This window comes from Bubalus kerabau, chromosome 2, assembly GCF_029407905.1.
Source record: "Bubalus kerabau isolate K-KA32 ecotype Philippines breed swamp buffalo chromosome 2, PCC_UOA_SB_1v2, whole genome shotgun sequence".
In the NCBI taxonomy this organism is placed as follows: domain Eukaryota; kingdom Metazoa; phylum Chordata; class Mammalia; order Artiodactyla; family Bovidae; genus Bubalus; species Bubalus kerabau.
The window spans coordinates 123,760,771-123,771,379 of NC_073625.1; the positions used below are offsets into that span (position 1 = coordinate 123,760,771).

Below are 10,609 nucleotides of genomic sequence, written 5' to 3' on the forward strand. Positions count from 1 at the left end.
AGTTCAACAGTACATGAACCAAGAAGTCCAGATGTTCAAGCTGTATTTAGAAAAGGCAGAGGAACCAGAGATCAACTTGCTAAATCCATTGGATCATAGAAAAAGCAAGAGAGTTCCAGAAAAATATCTACTTCTGCTTTATTGACTACTCCAAAACCTTTGACTGTGTGGATCACGAAAAACTGTGGAAAATTCTGAAAGAGATGGGAATACCAGACCACCTGACCTGCCTCTTGAGAAATCTGTATGCAGGTCAGGAAACAATAGTTAGAACCAGCATATTAAAAAGCAGAGACATTTCTCTGCCAACAAAGGTCCATCTAGTCAAAGCTATGGTTTTTCCAGTAGTCACGTATGGATGTGAGAGTAGGACCATAAAGAAAGCTGAGCACCAAAGAAGTGATGCCTTCGAACTGTGGTGTTGGAGAAGATGCTTGAGAGTCCCTTAGACAGCGAGGAGATCAAGCCAGTCATTCCTAAAGGAAATCAGTCCTGAATATTCATTGGAAGGACTGATGCTGAAGCCTAAGCTCCAATACCTTGGCCACCTGATGTGAAGAGACAACTCTTTAGGAAAGCCCCTGATGCTGGGAAAGATTGAAGGCAGGAGGAGAAGGGGACGACAGAGGATGAGATGGTTGGATGGCATCACCGACTCGATGGACATGAGTTTGACCAAGCTCCAGGAGTTGGTGATGAAAAGGGAAGCCTGGCATGCTGGAGTCCGTGGGGTTGCAAAGAATTGAACACGCCTGAGCAAGTGAACTGAACTAAGTGGTAAAGAACCCGCCTGCCAATTCAGAAGATGTAAGAGACACGGGTTTGACCCCAGGATAGGGAAGATCCCTTGGAGGAGGGCATGACAACCCACTCCAGTATTGTTGCCTGGAGAATCACATGAACATAGGAGCCTGGCAGGCTACAGTCCATAGGGTTGCAAATAGGCACAACTGAAGTGACTTAGCAGCATGCACGTACAAGTAACTAAGATCCTGCAAGCTGTGTGGTGTAGCCAAAAAACATTAAAAGAAAAATCTGGAAGTTGTATAAATACTGGTTGGTGGCTTAAGATTTACATTTATTCAAGACAAGTACAGCACAGAGCCATCTCTGACTTTAATCATCAGTTAGATATAAAGCAAAATGAACTTTCTTTTATCATACTTTGAAAAAACATGGATTATTTTCAACAGCAGTATATTTGTGAAACACAGTTATTTAGGAATTTTAGTTTCTCTGTGCAAGTTTGAAAAAGATAAAATCTAATGAGTTCCATTTACTTCATGAAAAACTAAACTCAGTGAGGCTGTGTTCCAAAAGTGTGTTTATAATCATTTAGCTAAACTTCAGAATACATTTTCTCATAGAAGCAACATTACCAGTGGAACCTGTTTATTTCTTCACATACCTGATTTATGAGAGGTGATTCTCTCCATTTGATGAGGTTAGTCCTTTGTCACCCCACGCACCTATAACTAATACCAATGGCTTCAAGCAATTGATAGCTTCTTCTCCTAAGCTTTCCCAGAGTCCTTCATGTGTAAACATACTTTCAATTCTTCCATCAGAGACAAAGCATTAAGTTGTCCCCATGCCCTCTCTTTAGAACTGGAAGATGCTGATGCCAAGACTCTATAATCACACAGAAGCAATAGCAACCACATGTGGAAAAGTGAGTCCTGACCAGCACCAGGGGATGAGCAGCTCAGAAAACTTAAAAGTAGATCCTAAAGTCATGTATATAGGAAGGCTTTCCTGTCCTGCCTCATTTGCTTCAGTGATTTTGCTGTTTCTATGTAGGAATTCCTCCTCCAGAAACACAAAATCAGATTGATACAAAAGGCACCAGTAACTAGGAAACTCTAAATTTACATCAGAAAGTTACTTTGACTTTGATAAAGCTGCTTAAAAAAATGACTCTCTCTAGCAAAGACAAATCACTCCTCAATTATTGAGAATAGAGGAGTAACCAGAAAAGTGACTGTTTTTTCCTGCTCTTCCCTTTCACACACACACACACCTGGGTCTCAGGATTCTTCACTTCTCCACTTACTTTTGACCTTCCACTTGTTGGCACACAGTCTGGGAGTACTTAAGTTAGTTAACATTCAAGAATTTCAGAAAATTTTCCAACTATTGTTCCTGAAGCTGTCGGTAAGAAAACTTAGCCATTGAATTTTATGGTGAAGGGAACCAAAGGTTCTTCTATGGGCATCTATCAACTCAAGTCAATTCAGAAAATAGCTAATTAGAATGTGTCCATCTTATCAAATAGTCCAACAATTGGTACCACTTTCCTGCTTTTATTTCTAAGCTGTACTATGGAATAAGTCTGGTTTCTATGTTTCTCAAGAAAGAAAAATGAACTCTGCTTAGATCAGACACTTTAAATATGAAAGCAAGACCCCTAAAATCCCATTGCTTCAGCTTATTTGGTTTAGGGAGCCTGTTTGCTTGATCTAAGCAGTGCTTCTTTCCCTCATACCTTGTTCTCCCTAATCAACTCCACCTGAGCCATGCACAGGCTTGGAAGGACTGTGCCAATCATTTCAGAGCCCTAGAGGCTATGGAATGGGTCACCCAAAGGAGTGATGTGTTCTCATCACTAGGGGTATAAAAGTATTGGCTGAGGGCTCCAGGGCAGGAATATTGTAACAGGAATTAAAATAGCAACTAGATTAGACTTGAATTTTTTAAACTTTTGTATTTTGAAAAGTCCACAAACATAAATGCACCATTAAGGAATTAGAAAGGGTGCATCACTACCTGGGCTTCCCAGCTGACACAGTGGTAAAGAATCTGCCTGCCAATGCAGGAGACACGGGAGATGCAGGTTCCATCCCTGGGTCCAGAAGATCCCCTGGAGGAAGAATGGCAACCTGTTCCAGTATTCTTATCTGGAAAAGTCTATGGACAGAGGAGCCTGGTGGGCTACAGTCCCCGGGGTTGCAAAGAGTCAAACACAACTGAGCATACACACCACTACCTAGATCAATTGTAATAATTACCAGCACCCCAGATTTCCCCTCCATTTGTTTTTGTCATCCCACAAATATTAAATGTATATTTACGTAGGCTGTGCTGGTACCAAAATTAGAGAAATGAATTAAAAGAGAAAGCCTTTGCTGTCAAGGCGTTTGCCAGCTACCAACACAGCACGTATTGAGCAGTTACCACGTGCCATGGACTGTGATGACCATTTTACCTGACAACTTTATTTCCTGAATTAGGTATTATTTTGACCTTATCTTTGTCTTATAGATCAGGAAATTGGAAACAGTCTGTGTCTTCTTCAGCCCCAGGATTCCATTGTTCTTTGACAAAACTTGACTCAAGTAATTGAGCAGAAGGCTAGAGAAGGGGGGTTGTAGGAATGTTCACAGTATTCAAATTGAGAGTCATATTTTCACTTTCTTCCTCAGGCCTCTATAAAACCAAAGTGTGGGCGCATGATCAGCTTCTCGTCTGGAGGAGAGAACCCACATGGGGTGAAGGCAGTCACCAAGGGCCAGAGGTGTGCTGTGGCTCTGTGGTTTACCTTGGACCCACTTTATAGAGAATTGGTGAGTTTCTGACCCCTCGCCCTCAGAAAGTCAATGAGACACCCTATAGAACTGCTTCACGAACTAATTGATCTGAAAATTCTTATGAGCTGATTCATAGCCCTTCAGCAATTTTAAGAGATCATGGGGGAAAAAACTTTTACAGAATCCTTTCTGTCTGCTTTCCAGTACTGGCCCTGTTTTCTAAGCAAGAACACATTTTCTTAATCAGATCCATGACTTAACAATTACACATCTGATTTTTGCACTGTAAGTTTTAGGAAAAGGGGCTAAGAATGCAGCTCTTGATCAGATGGGTTTTTATAAGTGAATGTTTGCAGAAATAGACATCTCAGTGATATTCAGCACTCTCCTAAATTAGTCCGGAGCTTATTAACAAATTGTAGCATCCAGAGAGCGCAATCATTTTCCACTGGTCACCAAGAAGACTGATTTGTTGTCTCAACAAACCCTTAAAAAGTTCACCGAATCATTTATGAAACACTTATCGAAGACAATGAGAGGACATGAAAATTTATTATTTACTACTATTAAGTTAAATATTAAAATATTGTTATTGTCTTAGAAGTGACTGAGGACACTTAGTCTGGATAAGAGACTGTGATCTCACCCTTCTGGATGTTCGGAGCAGAGGTTATAGTGTTCGTAAGTCTGCCCAGGTGACACTCGTGGTAAAGAACCCACCTGCCAATGCAGGAGACATAAGAGACCTGGGCTTGATCCCTGGGTTGGGAGGATCCCCTGGTGGAGGGCATAGCAACCCACTCCAGTATTCTTGCCTGGAAAATCTCATGGACAGAAGAGCCTGGAGGGCTACAGGCCATAAGATCGCAAAGAGTTGGATATGACTGAAATGACTTAGCAGGCATAGCACGTGAAGCTATAGAGGAATGAATTAAATCCTATAGATACAGCCCCTGGGAGGAATATCTAGGCTCAGCATAAGGAATAACTTTCAAACCGACTCCACCATTTGGTAGAAGTCTCTCCTTTGGAAGCACAGAGTTACTTGTCACTGGATGACTCTAATCATAGCCTCAGCGACTTCTTGGCATGCAAAGCTGAGCCTGAACCTGAATCTTCATGGCAGGGGCTAAACCAAGTGACTTCAAAGTCTCCTCCAGCCTTGAGTCTTAATGAAGCTATGAAATTCTAGTCTTTAAACCGGGATGCGAACCAGTTTTCCTCTTTAGATCCCTCAATTGGATCCAATTGCATCAGAAACAGTTTAAAATGAATTTCTCTATACTATTTTTGCCATCCAAACCTAACTCAGTTTTTAGGCCTCATTTCTAAACATTCTTTCACATGTTTCACAAATGTTTATAAAAGATCTACTGTGTGCTTGGAAAACTCCACTAGGTGGGCCCTGGGGGTACATGATGAACAAGGCAGGGCTTTGACCACAAGGAGCTTGGAGAGGCCACAGGAAACTGATGGGGAGAAGACAGCCATCTGCATTTGTAGGGAGATATCAAAGGAGACTTACATAGAAAGTGTTGGTCGCTCAGTTGTGCCCAGCTCTTTGCGACCCTGTGGACGGCAGCCCACCAGGCCTCTGTCCATGGGATTTTCCAGGCAAGGATACTGGATTGCCATTTTCCTTTCCTTCTCCAGGATTGTTAGCATAGGGCAACCCTAAAAGAGCAGAGGATGGCAGCTGGGCACAAAAGAGAGAAAGAATATTCCTGACAGAGGGAGCAGGGCAGGGAGAGATCTGAAAACATCACAAGGGACTGAGTAGTCGCCTTTACATGTAATTCCTCTCTCCTCTTGCCTCTCCACGGCCAAAATGCCAGTGTTCCCCACATCACCCCTTCTTGACTAAAGAATCTAGGTACATGAGTACACAGTGGAGATAACGACATTGTTGGAGAACTGTCTCTTGTTTTTTAATCTTTAGTGTTAAACAAACATTTAATGTTTTATTATTCAGTATCTCAGCCTCTCCTTCAAGATATTTGTTTCTATCAAAATAAGCCCCCCACCCCCCACCCCCATCCCGCCACACACACACACACACACACACACACAATACAAAGTTCTCTTTTTTCCTTCCTAACCTGGAAAGTAGTAGGGAAAATCCTCTAGTCTCCAGGCTGTGGCGACATCTAGTGGTCACAGAAGAAAATGACCAGAGCTTCTATGGCAGCTACCAGGAAAATCTTGCCTATGACATGATTCCCAGACTTTGCTCCACAATGTAGTCAACTGGGAATCTTTACAAACTATTGACATTTTGGCCCCCACATTTAAAAATCCTAGATTGATTAATTTAGGTGTAGGAAGTTTTAAAAGTTCCCCAGATGATTTCAATGTGTAACAAAGTTTGAGAGTCCCTGAGTTGTTGAGTTGCTCAGTCGTGTCTGATACTTTGCGACCCCGTGGACTGCAGCATGCCAGACTTCCCTGTCCATCACCATCTCCTGGAGTTTGCTCAAACTCATGTCCATCAAGTTGGTGATGCCATCCAACCATCTCATCCTCTTGTCCCCTTCTCCTCCTACTTCAATCTTTCCCAGCATCAGGGGCTTTTCAAATGAGTTCTCTTCACATCAGGTGGTCAAAGTACTGGAGCTTCAGCTTCAGCATCAGTCCTTCCAATGAATATTCAGGGGTGATCTCCTTTAGAATTGATTGGTTTGATCTCCTTGCAGTCCAAGGGGCTCTCAAGAGACTTTTCCAGTACCACAGTTCGAAGGCATCAGTTCTCTGGCGCTCAGCCTTTTTCATTGTCCAGCTCTCACAGCCTTACATGACTACTGGAAAAACCATAACTTTGACCATATGGACCTTTGTCAGCAAAGTAATGTCTCTGCTTTGTAATATACTGTCTAGGTTTGTCATTGCTTTTCTCCCAAGGAGCAAGAACCTTTTAATTTCATGACAGCAGTCACCAGCTGCAGTGATTTTGGAGCCCAAGAAAACAAAGTCTGTCTGTCTCTATTGTTTCCCCATCTATTTGCTGTGAAGTGATGGGACCAGATGTCATCCTCTTCGTTTATTTGAATGTTGGGTTTTAAGCCAGCTTTTTCACGCTCCTCTTTCACCTTCTCAAGAGGCTCTTTATTCCTCTTCACTTTCTGCCATAAGGGTGGTGTCACCTGCATCTCTGAAGTTATTGATATTTCTCCCCAAAATCTTGATTCCAGCTTGTGCTTCATCCAGCCTGGCTTTTTGCATAATGTGTTATGCATATAAGTTAAATAAGCAGGATGACAACATACAGCCTTGATGTACTCCTTTCCCAATTTTGAACCAGGAGTTAGGCACCTCCTTTCAGGTTAAATCCCTGAGCAAAGAAAGCCTGCCTTTCAAGACATCATCAGAGCTGGCGGACTTACATGCTCATTAGAGTTTACTTTAAAGGCATTACATTCTCAAGGAGTATTAAGCATCATAAATTCTTAAGGATGCCCAAAATTAGAAGTTTTGATTCCTTTTTAGAGAGTTCCATCTCTCTTTTAAACTTCTTTTCTTTCAAGAGAGACAAAATTGCAACAGTCTCTTGTGCGGTCAGATCGGAGTGTTTTATATCTACATCAATTTGCTAATCAACGAGGTGTTTTCCCTGCATTAATAAAGTAGTACTCATGCAGGGGCTTCGCTAGTGGCTCAGAAGTAAAGTATCTGCCTACAATGCAGGAGACACAGGAGATGCAGGTTCAATCCCTGGGTTGGGAAGATCCCATGGAGGAGGAAATGGCAACCCACTCCAGTATTCTTCCCTGGGAAATCCCATGGACAGAGAAGCCTGGCAGTCTATAGTCCATGGGGTCGCAAAGAGTTGGACATAACTGAGCATGCATTTTATTTGGATAAATAAAATGCAAATAAATAAACACACACTCACACATTTTATTTGGACATTATGAAAACTAGTTTTATGTTATTTAGTATATCTGGTCCTTGTAGGTACTTTTATGTCAACATTATGCTCAATTACAAACTCTTGAATAAAGTGGATTTTATTATCAAGTCATAGAATAATCAAGTTCTTTGTATAACTTACTATGCTGAGAACTGTGCTGGGGACTACCTACAGGAGATGCAAATTATTTAGGCATAACTTTTATTTTCAGGGAACTTGAAGTCAAAGTGAAGAGACAATACAGGGACCTGAGTAATTAAAACACAAGGCAAAATTCAGCAAGAATTATTAGAGCCAAAAATGCATGGTGTTCACGGGACAGAAAAAGGGAACCAGCAAAGGTTTCATGGAGGAGATGGCATTTAACAAGAGCCTTAAAGGATGAGCATGATTTCTTAAGGGAGAGACATTTTTGGCATGTTAGACATCTACCCATGTATTTATTCATCAACTGTTATACTGTGCTGTGCTGTGTTCAGTCACTCAGACATGTCTGACTCTTTGCGACCCTGTGGACTATAGCCACCAGGCTCTTGTGTCCATGCGATTCTCCAGGCAAAAATACTGGAATGGGTTGACATGTTCTCCTCCAGGGGATCTTCCCAAACCAGGGATAGGACCTGTGTCTCCTGTGTCTCCTGCATCGCAGGCCAATTCTTTACCACTGAGCCATCCTGCTAAATGTTAGTTGCTTTTCTGGGCACAGGAAATAGAACAGCGCCCCCCAAATGACAAGATTCCCTGTTTTCATGGAGCTTAACTTCTAGTGGAAAAAGACAACACATAAATAAAGAATAAACAATTGAAGGATTTTCAGGTAGTGAGAAATGATGTGTGGGAAAGAAAATAAGTCTAACTGTTGCTTCCTGACCTGCATACAGGTTTCTCAAGAGGCAGGTCAGGTGGTCTGGTATTCCCATCTCTTTCAGATATTTCCACAGTTTATTGTGATCCACACAGTCAAAGGCTTTGGCATAGTCAATAAAGCAGAAATAGATGTTTTTTCTGGAACTCTCTTGCTTTTTCAATGATCCAGCGGATGTTGGCAATTTGATCTCTGGTTCCTCTAAGGCAACAGTACATGTACTGAAAAGAAAGGGGCAGAAACAAGGGGCAGAACAGAGAGGACTAGGTGGTGTATCAGATCCAAGAAACTATCATCAGGCTTTGGGGTGAATGTGGAAGTCCTGATGGTCTTTACTGAGAGAGGAATTCTGTGAAGAGGACAGAGTAGGTCTGCAGGGAAGAAGCTGCAGAATTCAGCTTGACCACTGAGCTGGAGAACTGAGTTGGAGATGTCTGTGGGACCACAAGTTAGAAATGGAAGTTGCAGTTGAATATATAAGATTTCTTGACAAGAGAGTAGTCTTGGAAGGTAATTGCTGAGTATACAGGGAAGTCAGGAGAAGGCACCTAGATAGGGATAGAATGAGGCTACACCTTTAGCTGGATTTAGCATCCATTCATGTACAGATGATACCTAGAAATGTTGGGGGAGCATCTGGCACTGGCATCGCTTGTAACAGCAATGTTTATATTGTCTTTTTTTACAGGAGCGAATACAGGCCGATGAAGTGATCGCAATCCTAGATCAAGAACAGCAAGGGAAGCACGAACTGAATATCAATCCCAAAGATGAGCTATAAAAATGAGAAAAAGAGTCTCTATCAAATATTTATTTAAATTGTTAATCTTATGAGAACTTTTTTATTTTTGTACAGAGCCACGGTATAAATTAACAGGTTAATATGAATCAGCAAATCTCCCTTCTGTGCCTAAGGATGCTTTCTTTGCCTCAGTCTGTCTGTCTGTCTTGGTTTTCTCAGCAGATTGTCTTTCAAAGCCCAGTCACCCCTTCCCCACTGTGTGTGCACGTGTGCGCGCGCGCGCGCACGCACACACACACACACACACACACTTCATTTGCTGCAGATCCTAAAACTCAAGCAGAAAGAATAAGTCCATTCCTGGCGAAACAACGACTCCCATGCATGCCCAGATCTAAAGTTAGAATGTGATGGGACTCAGAAGGCCTTTCTGGCTGTGACTTTCAGCTACTGTCTCTCCCAGAGCTGACGGCTGTGACTCTGAAGAGTCCATGGTGAGGTCAGAACTGCTTCAAGTCACTGCCCTGAGGCCCCCCGGGCTCTGCAAAGGGACAACTCTGATGAAGACTGTGAGATGGAGGGGTCAGCCTTCCCAGGCCTGGGTGCAGTTTTTGACTCTGGTGTTTTTAGATACAGCACCCTTACACTGGAAGCTTTGATTCAGTCTCCACTATGCGCTAGTCCAGAAAGGACTGCCCTAGGAGTGTTGTCTTTAAAAAGTGTTTTTCAAGGGTTGAAGTAGAATGGTTCTTCATCCCAGCGATTCTGGAAGAAAATCTTTAATCCCACCTGAAAGTGGGCACCATGGCTACCTTGCCCGAGAGAGGGATATTTTGTTCTTCAGGGAGAAAAAATGGATTTCTGGTTCATTCCACTCTTCATCTGAGTGTATTTTGAGCCCCCCCTACCCCTTCCCCCACTTTTGGTGCTCTCCAGCTCATGGATTTTAGTGTTTGTATCTGATTTGTTTAATAAAGGGAGGCTTGTTTTAATATCCAGCATTTGTTTTTCTTCTCCCAAATGTTTGGTTTATCTCCAGGTAATCCAAACAGGAACTTTGGGGACCACCCAGGGATAATACTGGATCATGGTTCATTTTGTTGGCAGGGGCTTGGGGCTGCAAGGAACGTATGAGCATTCCTTCTGAAGAAACAGGGATGGTTAGCAAAAAGATGTTAATCCAGAGAATATCTGGGGTCCTTGATGCTGGTTCTAAGGAAGATACTACCAAGACAGTGTTTTGCGGGGGTGGGGAATGGGGTTATTCTAGCCGAGAGAGTCTGCTCCACTAAGCCAGGGGAGATCACCTGCCTCTTTGATGGGCAGTGGTAGAGGCTGTAGCCCTTAAGAAAACCAACAGATAAAAACATTTTCTAGGGACTTATCTGGTGGTCCAGGGGCTAAGATTGCTCCCAGTGCAGCAGACCCAAGTTCCATCCCTGGTCAGGGAGCTAGAGCCCACATGTTGCAACTAAGATCCTGCACTAAGAGTTCTGCAAAAAAGTCTGCAACATACTGCAGTGAAAATCAAAGATCCCATGCGCTGTAATGAAGACCCAGCACAGCCA

General features: G+C 42.7%; 1 protein-coding gene across 1 annotated transcript in view; it reads left to right on the forward strand.

Moving 5' to 3' along the window:
- The window catches only part of P3H2 (prolyl 3-hydroxylase 2), a 175,459-nt gene extending 165,427 nt beyond the window's left edge, over window positions 1-10,032 (forward strand). Inside the window, exons 14-15 of the mRNA XM_055568708.1 lie at window positions 3,423-3,563; window positions 8,988-10,032. Of these exons, the coding sequence (XP_055424683.1) occupies window positions 3,423-3,563; window positions 8,988-9,080 (234 nt within the window). The 3' untranslated portion in view covers window positions 9,081-10,032. The remainder of the gene's footprint in view (window positions 1-3,422; window positions 3,564-8,987) is intronic.
- The last annotated feature ends 577 nt before the right edge of the window (window positions 10,033-10,609 follow it).